This window comes from Schistocerca serialis, chromosome 3 (genome assembly GCF_023864345.2).
Source record: "Schistocerca serialis cubense isolate TAMUIC-IGC-003099 chromosome 3, iqSchSeri2.2, whole genome shotgun sequence".
NCBI classification, from domain to species: domain Eukaryota; kingdom Metazoa; phylum Arthropoda; class Insecta; order Orthoptera; family Acrididae; genus Schistocerca; species Schistocerca serialis.
This window is the reverse complement of record NC_064640.1, coordinates 992,991,096-993,007,299: the sequence shown is the minus strand read 5'-3', so window position 1 is coordinate 993,007,299 and position 16,204 is coordinate 992,991,096. Positions and strand designations below refer to the sequence as shown.

The window sequence follows — 16,204 nt, the reverse complement described above, 5'->3', positions numbered from 1 at the left end:
ATCTATTTCTTGCAAGTAATTTTTCTCTTCCACTAATTAAAAGTTCACACATTGACACATTTAGATAGTGTCTGTAGCTCTCTGTTGTTATGTCAATAGGTAAAAAAAGTAAATGAGTTGTACTGTGTTTGAAAGACTTTAAGAATTGGTGGGAACTGATGTAATTTGTCTGTCTGGATACGACACAGTTATATGGGTAGAATTTTTCTGTTGTAATACTGCACAATCACATGGATAGAGAATCCAAGCACAAATGCTTGTAAACAATACTTGTCTGTTAATGTTGTGAAATATGACACTTGTAATTGTATAAGTACCCAACTGGGAAATGGGTGGATTTTTTATGAATGGTTTTGACATTTTATTGTGTCATGTGAAATACAGAAATAAATGGTTGTTGATTGGTGAAGATTTTAATAAAAATTTCGTAACACAGTTTTGTAGAAAAAAGTGATTTTGAGATGCTAGCTATTTACAATTTAGCATCATTGATAATTTTTTTGTCAGTAAATGGAAACTAAAGAAACACATGATATCCTGTGGTAAATGGCTTGCCAAATCGTGATGTACAATTAATTACTTTACATATCTTTGATACATGTGCATTTGAGGGAAACATTTTGCATACAGTGAGTGTGAGTAATGGCTAAACTATAGATTTTGGAGAAATCTTAAAAATGTTGACCAGACTGAAGCTAAGTACGAGTCATAAATTTGAGATACTTCCTCGTAAATCAGTATTAGTTTTAGTAAACAGCTATGAAAGTTAAATTAAATGCTATGAGAGAAACCTTCAATTACTCCAGGTGTAACATACCGATTTTTCACACAACAATAAATAATTTATACTTTGTTTGATGGCACAGAAGGTATTGTTGAACTGAAACACTATGTACATGCAATGAAGTAGCATTTCCTAATGCATGTTAAAGAATGACTACTGCCAAACGTTTGTACAGCATTAATAATACACTGACTGGAAAAAAATGTCAACATGAAGAATAATTTATGTAGAGTAATGAAATTTTGGGAATACGTTTATCTAGGTAACATATTTAAGTGATTAACATTGCAAGCTCACAGGTTAATGTAAGTGCGAATAAGCCATTGCAATTTGAAATGTTGGTACATTAATAACCAGTGTAACTGCCAGAATGTGAATACAGACACGCATGCATTGTGTTGTACAGGTGCCTGATATAAGTTTGTGGGATGGACTGCCATGCATGTTGCACTTGGTCAGTCAATACAGGGATGGTTAATGCTGTTTGTGGAAGACACTGGAGTTGTCGTCTGATGATGTCCCATATGTGCTTGATTGGAGACAAGTCTGGTGGTGGAGCAGGCTAAGGCAACATGTTGGCACTTCGTAGAGCAGGATGGGTTATAACAGCAATATGTGGGTGAGCATTATCCTGTTGGAAAACAGCTCCTGGAATGCTGTTCACGAATGGCAGCTCAGCAGGTCAAATCACCAGATTGACGTACAAATTTGCTGTCTGGGTGTGTGCGATAGCCACCAAAGTACTCTTGCTGTCTTAAGAAATCGCACTGTAGAGTATAACTCAAGGTGTAGGTCCATTGTATTTAGCATGCATACAGGTTGGTTGCAAACCCTCAACTGACCTCTTCCTTGCCCAACATATTGTCATCACTGACACATAGGCAGAACAATCTCTCATTAGGAAATGCAACAGACCTCCAATGAGTTCTCACTTGACACCACTGAAGTCGCAAATGACAGTGGTTTGGGGTCAGTGGAATGCATGCTGCAGGGCATCTGGCTCAGAGCTGTCCTTTGAAGTAACCGATCTGTAACAATTCATTGCATCACTGTAGTGCCAGCTGCTGTGAACGTTGCTGCAGCAGATGCAGTATGATGTCCCAGAGCTATATCTCGAACATGATGGTCTTCCCTCTCGGTAGTGCTACGGGGCTGTCCGGAGTCCGATCTTCTTGCATCTGTACATTCTCATGACCACTGCTGCCAGCAATTGTGTGCAGTGGCTACATTTCTGCAAAACTTACCACAGCATAGCCAAAGAAACATCCAGCTTCTTGCAGCTCATTTACACAACCTCATTCAAACTCTGTGAGGTGTTGATAATTACATCTTTGTCACCTTAAAGGCATTTTTGGCTACCATCAACTCACCACCTCCAGTCTCTAAGGAAGTAACGCTCATGACCGTCACAGTATGTATTTAAAGCAAACCTAACTTGCATGCTCATAGTGGTGCTACTAGGACCACTTTCATGCAATTGGTGGTAATTTGAATAGCCATTATCTTTCAGATGTAGAAACATGCCTAACAACTTTTGTTTAACAACTGGTGTTTCCTCATTTCTTGTCCCTACAGCAAAGGGTATGCAAGAATGGTAAGTATGCTTCTTTAATAACACTGGTTTTATTATGCACAACTTATTTACAATTAAATCACAGAAAGTAATAGTTCCTGACTCTTTTGGAAATACACAAAATGAAAAACTTCTGGAGGTGGATACCTCGTGGCCAATACAAGACCATCTATGTTTGCCGAATAACTTTCACGTCAGTTCTGGAGAACACTGGTTGTAGGTACGACTGGGAAACACTCGGGTATGAACCACACTCTCATTGTACCTATATATTATCAGTTCATTCACCAAAAACATAATGACTGGTGAAATGGTAAGAGAAGACAGTCCTACATAAGGCAGATCAGAATGCTAGCCGAAAGTCATCAGTAGGTAACAACAAAGTCCGAATCACAGTCCAGGAGAAAACTGTATAGCACTGGGTTGTCATAAATAGGTACCGGAGAGCTTCCTGTGAATATTGTCTGGTTGACATATGAGAGTCTGGTGGTATGTGGCAGACCTTACATCTGCTGGGGGTGTTTTGCATTGTAACTTGGCGCCAGTTGATGTATCCTTCCACATTGCACCCAAGGGCCTCATCAGATTTATGTATAATTATATCAGGTACTCCATTTAATACTTCTGGCAGGATTACAAAAAGACAACTATTGGTAAGCATACATCTGTATCTGTACTCCGCAACCCACCTTACAGTGTGTGGGACAGAGTACTTTCTGTACTCCTATCACTCCCCCTTTTGATGTTCGTGTCTTACAGGGTGCATGAAAAGAACAAATGTTGGTAAGCCTCCTTATGAGCTTGAATCTCTTAGATTTTACCTTCATGGCCTTCTCATGAGAAGTACATAGGCAGAAGCTGTGTGTTGGTTAACCCTTCCAGGAACATATGCTATCAGATTTGTAATAGCAAATCGCACTGTAATGCAGAATGGTTGTCTTGTAGTGTCTGGTTTTAGATGAGCATCTCTCTCATGCTTTCGCTCTTACAGAATGAGCTTGGAGCAAAATGCACTATTCGTCTTTGGATCTTTGCTCTGTCAGTCATACCTGGTAAGGGTCCCACACTGAGGAACAGTACCTAAATATCTGTTGAACAAGGGTTTTTTAAGCTACTTCCTTCATGGGTGGCCAACACTTCTTGAGGATTCTTCCAAAGAATCTGTCTGACTTCTGCTTCTTGTATGATTAGTTTTAGCTCGTTGTTCCACTAACATTGCTCCGTATTCATTTGCAATACATAACTAATGTAATTCTTATTTAAGAAACAGAATGCAGCGTGTTACTCTAGGCTGTTGAAGTAATCTGCAGTGAGATGTCACTTCATATGGCTAGGATTAGCTATGATGTGTGTTGCACAAAAATCGGTCATAGTTGTGTATTACTCATTTGTGGTGTACACAAAACTACGTTTATGTCCAAAGATTTCCCTCCATTAAGACTGACATGCAATGGTCTGTTGCTAGGAACTCTTCAATCCACTTTGGTAAATTTAAATTGTGTTTGTAATATCACAGTGCAGAATCGTATCAGATGCCCAGTGATAGTCAAGGAAGACAGCATCAACTTATGCTCTGGTATCTGCTGCCTTCTGGGCCTTGTCGCTGAATAGAGCAAGGTGGGTTTTATATGATTGTGGCTCCATGCTGATGCTTACAGAGGAGATTTTGGATCTTCAGAAAGGTCATAATGTTGGTGTTACGGTCTGCAGTCTAAAGATGTTAGTCTGTCCTGGGCAAGCTTCTTCATTTCTGCATAATTGCTGCAGCCTATGTCCATTTAAACCTGTTTGCTGTAGTGAAGCATTGGACTCCATCTACAATTCCCCCCCCCCCCCCCCCCCCCTCTCTCTCTCTCTCTCTCTCTCTCTCTCTCTCTCTCTCTCTCTCTCTCTCTCTCTCTCTCTCTCTCTCTCTCTCTCTCTACCCACCACTACCAGACTGACAATTCCTAGATGCCTCAGGATGTTTCCTATCAACCAGTCCCTTCTTTTAGTCTAGTTGTTCTATAAATTTCTTGTCTCCCCAATTTGATACACCCATATAATCTTTAGCACTATCCTGCAGAACATTTCAAAATCTTCTGTTCTATTCTTGTCAGAATTGGTTGTTGTCCATGCTTCACTTCATAAGATCATAATTTGCAAGTATAAAATTTGATCCAGAATTCATGCAAGGCACGGAAAAGTTGTGACTCTAAAATATGTAATGTCCGTTACCACACGAAACTTCCTGGCAGATTAAAACTATGTGCTGGACTCAGAATTGAACTCGGAAGCTTTGCCTTTCACGGGCAAGTGCTCTACCACGAAGTTTCTTATCAGTGCACACTCCACTGCAAAGTAAAAATTTCATTGCAAGCCATGTCTTTGCAATATCCTTTCTTCTGGGACTGCTATGCTTGTGAGGTTTGCAGGAGAACTTCTGTAAAGTTAGAAATGTAGGAGATGAGGTACTAATGGAAGTAAAGCTGTGAGGATAGGTTTTGAGATGTGCTTGGGTAGCTCAGTCAGTGAACCACTTGCCCGCAAAAGGCAAAGGTCCTGAGATTGAGTCTCGGTCCAGCACACAGTTTTAATCTGCTAGGAAGTTTAATGTCAGTGCACACTCCACTGCAGAGTGAAAAATTCATTCATTTGTCATATATTTAAAACCTAATAAATTACGTGTGATTTCCCTGATAGATTAATGTGTGCTTTGGTTAGATGCCAATGCCAGAACAGGAATTCCAAAGAAGCCAATACCTACCATCCTTTGTCTCCCAGTATGTCATTTTCCCAAATTTTTTGTGAAAGGAATGTATGCAAAGGTTGTCGTTCACATTGCAATCATGGGGATGATATGGTAATTACAGTTTGAATGTCCAAAGACATATTCTACTTGGACAGCTATTTACTTATCTCTTCCCCTAGCACATAACATTTTTGAATCATCAGTTACCACCACGTAGCATCTTCTGAGACTTAAAGAGTTAATTAGTTGTTGCCCATAATGTTATAATAGAGAAATTATTTTTTGAATACATGTCTTGGTACTCAGTCTGTGCTGCTCATATGCTTTCTTTTCCTTTTTTCTTTTCTTTATTTTATTTTATTTTTACCTTCTTGAGATACGCGTTCATCCCCTTTTCTAGTTAAATTCATAGAAAATATTATAGTTTTAGCTAAGTGACAAGCATGTGCCGAAGGATCATGTGCTTGACAACTATACTAATTGGATTGTGAGAAAATTGCTGTAGCAGTGATGACTTTCTTGGTTCACTAGTCAAAATGATACTAAAGTTACAAAAATTGTAAAATAAACGTAAAATAATATTAAGGAGTCTGACATTCATTTTACGAGTTTTAAAAATTGCATTTAGTATTGTAGTATGATTAAATTTTTATGGTACTGTTGTGAAAATCTGGTTATGACATATTCCAGACCAAGCCCCAAAAGGGAGTCCAGACCACAGAGGCAGCGAGGTGCATCAAGCTCAACTTCATTCCAAGATTTCCAAGAAAGCGTCAGTGATGCATGGGATATAGGTGATGATGAATTTTGTGTTATATCAGGTTTGTTGAATTTTTTTTATACACCACAAACAAGTAAGAAGAGGCTGTATGCCTTGTTGCCAAGCCCTCCTCTTGGACAGCAGTTTGTCTGCTTGCATGTAAGTGACATTATTTATTGAAGAAGCTTTTCATTTGGCCTCATAATGATTATTGGATAATGTTCCTGATCCTTCTAAGATTCTTCTAAACAGAAAAATCTGTGGTGCTCCCCATAAATCAAATCTAGGACCTGTATGTTAAATGACATTTCCATCTGATTACTCATGTACAGGTATGCTGAATGATATTGTTTTTGTTTTAAAAATGCTTCTTTTATCTTATGTACTGCAATGACTGTGTGCACTTACAAAGGGACCACGCCTACACGTCATCACCAATTTCATCCAAATTTATGATATATGCAAGGATTGGTAAAAAAAAGTGACAGGAGCAGTAGTTCCATATAGAAAGTTCCATTTAAAAAAAAATAGCGTTTTTGGGTCAGGGGAGGCATCGGCCATTTATGTTAGCGGTTGGGACAGGGAGGCATCAGCCATTTATGTTAGCGGTTGGCACAGCAGAAATAGAGCAGAATGGTAATTCAAAGGTCATGGGATCTAGTCCCTATGAGGAAAATTTTATTTTCAATTTTTCAATTACTTACACTGCAAATAAACCATAGTAGTTCTCAGGATATTGTATTTATTAATATTTTCATAAAAGGAAATGCGAAGGAAATTTTGGAATTGCAAGTAAATGTATAGTTAGGGATTGTGAGGCATACTCAAGAACTTCGTATATGAAATTAAATATATAATTTTACAGTTGATGATTTGTACATGCTGGGACAGTATTCATCGTAAAAACAATGGTAACATTATTCAAAAAGATTTAGTGCTTGCAGCCGATCATCGTTAGCTTCCATCCACGATATTTCAACTGGACAACTGCCAGCCTTCCTCAGGTGAGCCATCGAAGGCTGACAAAGACGCCCTCCATTCCGCAATATATAGCGTGCAGCGAGTATTCTGCACATGCGTCAAAATCGTATTAACAGACTAACCACGCCACCTGCCAGCAGCGCCCTCGCTGGTGGAACTGCAGACCTCAGCTGTCTTCAGCGTTGTCAATTGCCGCGGTTATCAGAGTACTCTGACGTCTTCGTCTGGAGCAGATCTTAGAGATGATGGGGTTCCACGCATTATCTAGCTGGTAGCCATTGTCACTGTTCATAAGATTGTCTGTCATGCGAATTTCCACTGATTCTTTTATGACAGAGTCCCAAAAGGATGTTGCTGTGGCCAAAATTGTTGTCTTGTCATACTCCATTGAGTGTCCAGTGGAAATGCAATGCTCAGCAATTGCAGACTTGCTAGGTTGCAAAAGGCGAGTACAGCATTGATGTTCAGTGCAACGTTCTTCTACTGTTCGCAGCAATACCAGATCGTCTTTCACTGATCCCAGCAGGTCAGAAATCTTAGATGGTGGACGGAAAATCACTTTCACTTCGAAACGGTGGAGGATTCTTGCAATAGTGAAGAAAATGTTGCCAACAAAGGGAAGAAAAGCTAAAGATTTAGTAGGCGTGCTCTCTTCTTTCTCCACTCCCTGTTTCTTTGGCTTAATTGCAAGTGCCTTGCTAATTTGCCTTGTAGAATATCCATTCTGTTTGAAAACCCTCTTCAGGTGGGCAAGCTCTTCAGGCAAACTATCTGCATCTGACACTACATGAGCTCTGTGTACCAGTGTTTTAAGTACACTCATTGTTTGCGATGGGTGATGGCAGCTGGACGAATTTAAATACAAATCAGTATGTGTGGGCTTTCGATAAACTGAATGCCCCAGAGAGCCATCACTCTTCCATCTAACTACCACATCCAAGAAAGGGAGGCAACCATTTTCCTCTAATTCCATGGTAAACCAAATGTTCTCATGAATGGAGTTGAGGTGATCTAAAAACTCCATTAATTTTTCTTCTCCATGAGGCCACACTACGAAAGTGTCATCCACGTACCTGCAAAAAACAGTTGGTTTGAGGGCTGCTGATTCAAGTGCTCTCTCCTCTAAATCCTCCATAAAAAGGTTGGCCACCAAGGGAGACAAGGGGCTACCCATGGCGACGCCGTCAATCTGTTCAAAATATTCTTGGTTGAACATAAAATATGTTGAGGAGAGAGCATGGCGAAACAAAGCATTGATTCCCACCTGAAACTTATTGCCAATCAGTGCCAAGGAGTCTGCGAGGGGTACCTTTGTAAAAAGAGACACCACGTTAAAACTAACTAAAAGATCAGAAGTACTTAGACAGAGAGCACCCAGTCTGTTGATAAAATCGGCCGAGTTTCGTATGTGATGTGGACATTTGCGTACAAATGGCCTCAGCAAAGATTGGCTAAATCGTAAGTGGGGCCCCCAATATTGCTCACTACTCCGATGGACGTGGCAATTGACAACGCCGAAGACAGCTAAGTTCTGCAGTTCCACCAGCGAGGGCGCTGCTGGCGGGCGGTGTGGTTCATATGTTAATATGATTTTGACGCATGCGTGGAATATTCACTGCACACTGTATATTGCGGAACGGAGGGCATTTTCGTCAGTCTTCGATGACTCACTTGAAGATGGCTGGCAGTTGTCCAGTCAAAATATCGCGGATGGAAGCTAACGACGACCAGCTGCAAGCCCGAAATCTTTTTGAATATTTAGTTCGCCCGGAAAATTTTAAATTTCACATCAGATTGTAACATTATTTTTCCCGCCATTTTGCATATGTTGTATACATTGCATTTTTCATTTACATGATTGTTTTAAAAAGTTTCTATACAAAACAAACTGTTTGTATTCATAAAAGGTTCTCTCTTACTGCAGTTTCACAGTAAACCACACACAATGCATCATTTCGCGAAAAAAAGGCGAGGATATATGGTGATGTACAATGGAATAAACTTTGACACAGTCTTCTTGGGGTGTGATTTCTTTTTTCCTCTCAATGGGATAAGAGTAGTTTTGAAGCTTCTTGGTCAAATTCTTTAGCTGACAGTGAAATTGAACATCACAGTATTGTACTACTGTAATGGTTTTTTTTTTTTTTGGGGGGGGGGGGGAGGAGAAGATCACTTTAATACTGCTTGATGGCTATCCTTCATCATTTGGAAAAATCTTGTCATATAATTGTGGATTTGCTTGCCTGCCCCGTGAGTCAATTGACAGAAGAAAATTGTTCTCCTGCACATAGGGTTTCATCAAATAAAATTAGGCATTATCTTGGTTTATTTGCAGTGTAAGTAGCATAAAAGTTTCCGCTGAGGGACGCGATCTCATACTCATACTGCTGCCTGGAAATTATGCTAACATAAATTGCTCATTCCTCACCTGACCTGCACCAGAAATACTATTTTCTTCTAAATTATTGGCCATGTGGAGCTTTCATTTCTGGCCAAGTCTTGCATATAACATAAATTTGGATGAAATCTGCAATGACGAATTGGCATGGTCCCCTTGTTAGCAGAAATGTTGTGTTTGCATATTTACACTTGAATGCAAGCTTAAACTACTTTGGTAGGATTGTGTGTAAACTGTGAAACCGTAAATGAGAACTTGTTTTATCTAGATAACTAGCTGACTACCCAAAATATGCCGAGTAGGTATCTATTTCCATCTTTTGTTAGCCTATCTCCTCCTCCCCTCACTCTCTGACTCCCTAAGGGGGCACACGGTTCTTTCGTGAGTTCGTGCGTGGCACACATGGGGCCCCGAGCTATTGCAGTCAATTCTTCCTTCAATGGCTGCATTTCCTTCACCCTGCTCTCCCTCCATATCCTCGCTCCTTCGTCGTTTCCATCTCCTTCCCCTCTCTCGGTATTCTGATTTATGTCGACCTGGCTATCCACCTGGTTTCCTGTATTGGTTGCAGTTTTGTTCCTTTTGCCTGTTCTTTCATCCTTTTTGGCGTTTAGGTCCTGACTTGAGGTTTGACCTCCACTTCAAAATTTCCTGTTTTTAGTGTGAGCCAAATGGGGAAGAACTCCCTCCCTAGCATCTACGATGTGGATTCCTCTGCCCCCTCCCATCCCCTCTCCCTTTCCCACAGTAGCCCCCTTCCACTCTGCTAGGTCACCAGCATGTGTAGCCAGTCTATGTGGTGGGGCTGTTATGAACCCATATGGCTGACCCCCCCTGACAACACAGGGATCACACTACTGATACCTGAGCTGTTCCCTCCACATGTATGCCAAGGAGTGGTTGCTTATCTTCTTGGAGCATCGGAACTCCTGGCAATGGCTGCCATGCCAGATGGCCCTTGCTGTGGCTGGATGGTGCCCATGGGGAGAACCCCTAGTCGGAGTGGATGGTATCAGGGCAGATGCTTGGCACATGAAGCGTATCGAGCTGCAAAAATCTGCCCATTTTCAAATGGCCATCTCTTCGAATGGTGAAGGATCATTGAATGCTGCTTTGTATGACCCAGCAACCTTCCCTTCCCTGGCTGTACCATGGGAGGAGGGCCAGGCTCGCCATCTTGGGATGAAACCCTTTCCCCATTACCTCGTCTGTACTAGGACGGATGGGGACACATTCAGTGGCACAAAGCCATTGTTTTTCGTGGAAAATATCGAGGAAAATGTTGGTGAAGTGGAGTCTCTTAGTAAGATGTGGTCGCGCTCCCTGTTGACCAAAGCTGCTTCTGCCATCCAATCCGCAGCTGTTCATGCCTGTGATCATCTTAGCAGTGTCTTGGTGTCTATCACTCCTCACCCATCTCTGAATATGGACCAGGGAGCAATTTTTCATAGAGACCTCCTCTTGCAAACTAATCTGGAGCGGTGTGGCATTCATTTTGTTCAACGTGTGCAGAAGGGTCGCAAAGACAACCGTACCGATACTGGTGCCTTCATTCTGGCTTTCGAGGGGATACCCTCCCAGAGAAGATCAAGGTTATGTGCTACAGATGTGACGTGAAGCCGTACGTCCCTCCACCTATGAGGTGCTTTTGGTGCTTAAATTTTGGGCACGTCTTCCCACTGTATGGCGGACCCTTTGTGTGGTGACTGTGGCCTCCCACTCCATGAAGGAAGCCCCTGTGTTCCACCACCTGTGTGTGTCAATTGTGCTGACCGCCACTCCCCTCGCTCGCTGGATTGCTCGGCTTGCAAGAGAGACAAGAAGATCCAAGAATACAAGTCCCTGGATCGCCTGTCTTGTGCTGAGGCTCGCCAAAAGTATGAGAGACTCCATCCAGTGTCTCTATCTTCAACTTTTGCCTCTGTTACTCCATTTCTTCCTCCTACCTCGTCCTTACCCCAGCCCTGTCCCCCTCTCCTGTCCACCTCCCCTGCAGTTCCCATGACCTCCCATCAGGGAGCCTCTCCCCCTCCCAGGCCAAAGAAGTGTCCCCTTCTTCAGTATCTGACGGTGATTGGGCTCCCTCCTGGGACACCTCTCCTTGGTGTCTCTTAGGCCAGGAGATTCTTACCACCACTCGGCCATGAGGCGCACCATCTGTGCGCCCCCAGATCACCCGCTCTGGTTCTGGATCTTGCAGAAGCCTGTATCCCCCTATGCCCTGCCCTGCTCCACCTCAGAAAGAGAAGAAGAAGAAACATAAATCCCAAGACAAGATGCCCCCGATGGTGCCATCTCCCCCCTCACAACCTGAGTCTAATATCTTATTTATTGATGTCACACCATCCTTGTCGGTGACGACTACTGATAGTGACCTGACCTCCTCCTTGGCTTCTTCATGTTTACTTTGGACTCTCGCCACATGATCACCCAGTGGAATTGCAACAGATACCATCGTCACCTACCAGAAATGCAAGGTCTTGTCTCCTCCTATTCTGTGTTCTGTCTTGTTCTTCAAGAAACTCATTTTCATAATGACCACTCTCCAACATTTCATGGTTATCGGGCATCCTGTCGGAAACATGCTGGCCCCGGAGTAGTATCTGGTGGGATCTGCATTTTGGTTCGCTCCGATGTCATTAGTGACTGGATCCCCGTACGTACCAACTTGGAAGCGATAGTGGTTCAAGTGCAAAGGACTCTGGCTATCACCATTTGCAATGTCTACCTCCCTACAGGTAGGCCACTTCCTTACATTGCACTGTCTACCTTAATCCGGCAACTCCTGCCCTGTTTCTCCTCCTTGGTGACTTCAGTGCCTACCATCCACTGTGGGGGAGTGTCACTTCAACGTGTAGGGGTATCCTAATTGACCAATTTATCATGGACCTCGATTTGTGTGTCCTCAATGATGGTTCCCCTACCCACTTCAGTGCCACTCATGGCATCTTCTCTGCTATCAGTCTCACGATCTCCTTCCCTGCTCTCGTGGCTTCCCTACATTGGTCATCCCCTGATGACCTTTGTGACAGTGAACACTTTCTATTGATTCTATCATTCCCCTGCTGCTGCCAGTCAGACAGGCCCCCACATTGGGCATTCCGCCAGGCCAGTTGGCCTTTATATATGTTCAACTGTCCAGGGCCCGAACCTCCTAGGTGCTCTGTGCTCTGATCCATTGGTCCTCACAAAACACCTCGTGACACATTTTGCGATGGCTTCGTTGTTCTCTTCCTACCCTACTTCCTTTCTCTGGCAGAAACACAGAGTACAACAGACCCCCTTCTGCTTTGTCCTGCACTAAGTTGAGCTCTATAATGCGCCCTTCACTGAATGGAAATTGGTGCAGGCTCTTACCTCTTCATGAGACACAGCCCCAGGCCCAGATTTCATCCACAACCAGATGATCCAACACTTGGATGTTCCCCAGAGGCAACAGCTCCTCAGGGTCTTCAGCCACATTTGACTCACGAATGCTTTTCCGTCACAATGGTGGTGAGACAGTATAGTTATCCCTCTCCTTAAGCCTGGGGAAAACCCAATGTCTCGAGACAGCTACCACCCAATTAGCCTGATGAATGTACTTTGTTAACTGCTCGAAAGGATGGTCAGCTTCAGATTATGTTGGGTACTTGAATCTCGGGACCTGTGGGTTATACATTTTTGTCGTCAACCCACAGGACACACTGATCCAGAACTTTATTTAGGCAACCAGCTCCTCGATGTAGCACAGTCCCTTTCTTGGGCCTTATTTTTGATAACAAGGTGACATGGCTGCCCCAAATTTGCAACCTAAAGACTACATGTATGTGGAAGCGTAATTCTGTCTGCGTCCTGGCCCACACATCTTGGGGTGCAGACTGTTCCACGCTTCTTCATATTTACCGTGCTCTGATCTTGTCCAGTTTAGATTATGGTAGTCAGGTTTCTAGCTTAGCAGCTCCTTCCACTTTGAAACTCCTTGACCCTGTCCATCATTGTAGTGTGTGTTTGTGGCTATTGGTGCCTTTCGCACTAGTCTTATTGATAGTCTCCTCACAGAAGCGGGCATTCCCCCTCTACACCTCTGATGGAGCCAGCTCCTTGTTTCGTATGCAATCGCCATTCGCCAATTCCCTGACCATCCTGTGTACCCTGTGCTCTTCGCCAATGTGGGATGTCTCTCTTTTAACACCCGCGCACTGGTGGGATTGCCGGTTGGCATGAGTCTCACTTCCCTCTGTTGGGATCTCCATCTCCACTTACTGGACTGCACCCTGTGCCCTGTGTCTTTCCTCCCATAACCCCCCCCCCCCCCCCCCCCCCCTGGATGATGCTTAGACCACAGATTGGAGCAGATCTATTCCAGGATCTAAGGTCTCTCTCTGTCACTCCTGTGGTTTACCGGCGTCTTGTATGTGCCATCCTTGCAGAGTTCCAGGGTGCCACTATCTTTTACACTGATGGTTCTAAGACAATTGATAAGGTGGGATACGCTTTCAAGTTTCCTACTGGCTTTGAACACCATTTATTGCCGGCATCATGTAGTGTGTTCACAGCAGAGCTTCTAGCCATTCACAGGGCCCTCCTTGTTGATTCTCAGGCCTCCCCTCACAGTGTTTTAATTTGTTCAGACTCCATGAGCAGCCTGCAGGCTATCGACCAATGCTACTCTTGTCACCCTTTGGTATCTGCTATCCATGACCACCTCTCTGTCCTTGCGCGTGCTGCCTGTTCAGTCATCTTTCTCTGGGTCCCAAGAGAATGAACTGGTTGACCGTTTGGCTAGAGAAGCAGTTACTTACCCCCTTTCCCTTTTGTGATTCCAGCTGCGGATATACAAATCTATGTCAAATCTCTGTTTGCCCAAAAGTGGAATGCTATCTGGAGTGCTGCTGCTCATAGTAATAAACTCCACACAATCAAGGAGTCTACAGCAGTTTGGCGCTCTTTCTTCCACTGCCCTCAGAAGGAGTCCACTGTTTTATGCCGTTAATGCATTGGTCATATGCAGCTCACCCATTGTTTCCTCCCATATTACGACCCATCCCCACATGTAGTTGTGGAGACAGACTGACGATATCTCACATATTGGTGGATTGTCCCCTTCTTTCAGCCCTTAGTGTTAAGTATAGTCTTCCCTATTCTGTAAATTTGATATTAGCAGATGATCCATGGATGGTGGAACTGGTCCTCAGTTTCCTGTGTGAAAGTGGTTTTTATTTCCAGACGTAATTTCCAGATATAAAGTTCTACTTTAGTCTTGGAGCAGGGGTAGGTTGGTTGTGGTTGGGACTTCTTTTACAGTCTTCTCGGTCTGAGACCCCATGACCACCCCCATCTTTCCCAGTTTTTAGATTTGGTCCCACCTTTTATGCCTTTACTGTGTGTGTTTAATGATCACTATTTTATAATTTGACTCCTTTGACTGGATCCATCCACTTTAAGCAGACCCTCTTTCTTCTGTGACTCACTTTGGAATTGTGGGTTTGATGACCTCGTCGTATGGTCCCATAACCCCTCTCATTTAATCAGTCAATCAATCACTCAGTCTCAGACCATCTCCTCCTTTCTCCTCTCTTTCCATCTCCTCCTTTCTCCTCTCTTTCCATCTCCTCCTTTCTCCTCTCTTTCCATCTCCTCCTTTCTCCTCTCTTTCCATCTCCTCCTTTCTCCTCTCTTTCCATCTCCTCCTTCCACCTCTCTTTCCATCTGCTCTTCACCACCTCCTCTCACCATCATCAAGGTATCACCCCCACTCCAACACCAGGCTGGTGGCTCTTAAGCCCACAGCATTTCTTTCCAGATAAGTAACATATGTACCAAGTTTGGTTGAAATAGATCCGGATTTTTAAGAGGAGCTTTTTACATATGGCTTTGCCAGAATACATGCATGTCACATACATTTAACATGTTTCATGTACTAAAAGTAGTATGTGCAATCTGCATATCGTGTTTACTATTAAATTAATATTTAGTGCTGTGCTGTTTAGTGTTTAATTTGAAGGGCTATCTTTAAGGAATACAAGAATGCTGTAAACTTAACTGCTGTATGATATACACTCTGTTATTGCAGCTATGGGTTGGTTGTACCAATCAATATCGGATGACGATATCGATCCATTACATAATGATGACGTCATGTGTGATGTCGTCATAGTTGTGCATACAAAATTGAATTTGTTTTTATACTATTTTTGGAATGTTGATAATGATGACAGATCTGTAGTATAGTGTGATGTCTGTGTTAACAGTAGAAGGTGATAGTTTGGTAATAGAGTAGGTGAGCCCTACAAATGTGAATACAGAATCACATAGAGATTGGACAAAAATATTGAAGCACTGAGAAAAATGCATGCTTGAACACAAATGCAGCTGCTAGCCAAGCCTGCAGGTGGCATTATTGTATTTAACCACAAATGGCACCTGCGGCAATTCCATCAGTATGTTGCAAGTATCAGTCTTGGCCAGTGTCCTGTGTAGTTGCAGTTTGTTCAGATAGTTGGTGCTCATGTGGTGGGTGCTTCTGTAACCAACCAACTGAATTGTTTGGTGTTTTAAGAGATTTATACTGCATACAGGGAAAGTGGAAGAACATCATCCTCTAAGCCACGACACATACAAAATTGTGTGTTGAGTGACTGTAATGTACAGTCATTGAAGAGCATTGTGAAGAAAAGTAAGGTAGTGATAGCTGCAAAAGTTGCTGCAGAACTGAATGTGCACCCCAGAACCCTGTCAACACCAACATGAAGGGAGCTCCATAAGCTGCAAATTGCAAGACATGCTGGAATTCCAAAACCATACATCATTGTGTTGTGGGTTGGCAGGAGAGCCAACACCGGGTACTAGAGGAAGCCGAAAGGCATGTGTTTTAGCTCATGCAGGCTGGCGTGAGGTCTGGAACAGGACAAGGAAATTAGACTTTAGAAAAACAGACGTAGCTGGTGGAATACTTAACTTTAATCCATTAATGGTGAATGTCGCTGTTGACGGTA

General features: G+C 43.0%; 1 protein-coding gene across 3 annotated transcripts in view; it reads left to right on the top strand.

Annotated features, from left to right (window-relative positions):
• LOC126471442 (TBC1 domain family member 22B) overlaps positions 1–16,204 on the top strand; it is a 139,757-nt gene that overhangs the window by 18,203 nt on the left and 105,350 nt on the right. For 2 of the 3 annotated variants that reach the window (XM_050099620.1, XM_050099619.1), the window contains exon 3: positions 5,779–5,909. In XM_050099620.1, the coding sequence (XP_049955577.1) occupies positions 5,779–5,909 (131 nt within the window). The remainder of the gene's footprint in view (positions 1–5,778; positions 5,910–16,204) is intronic. The other variant, XM_050099621.1, reaches the window with a different exon arrangement.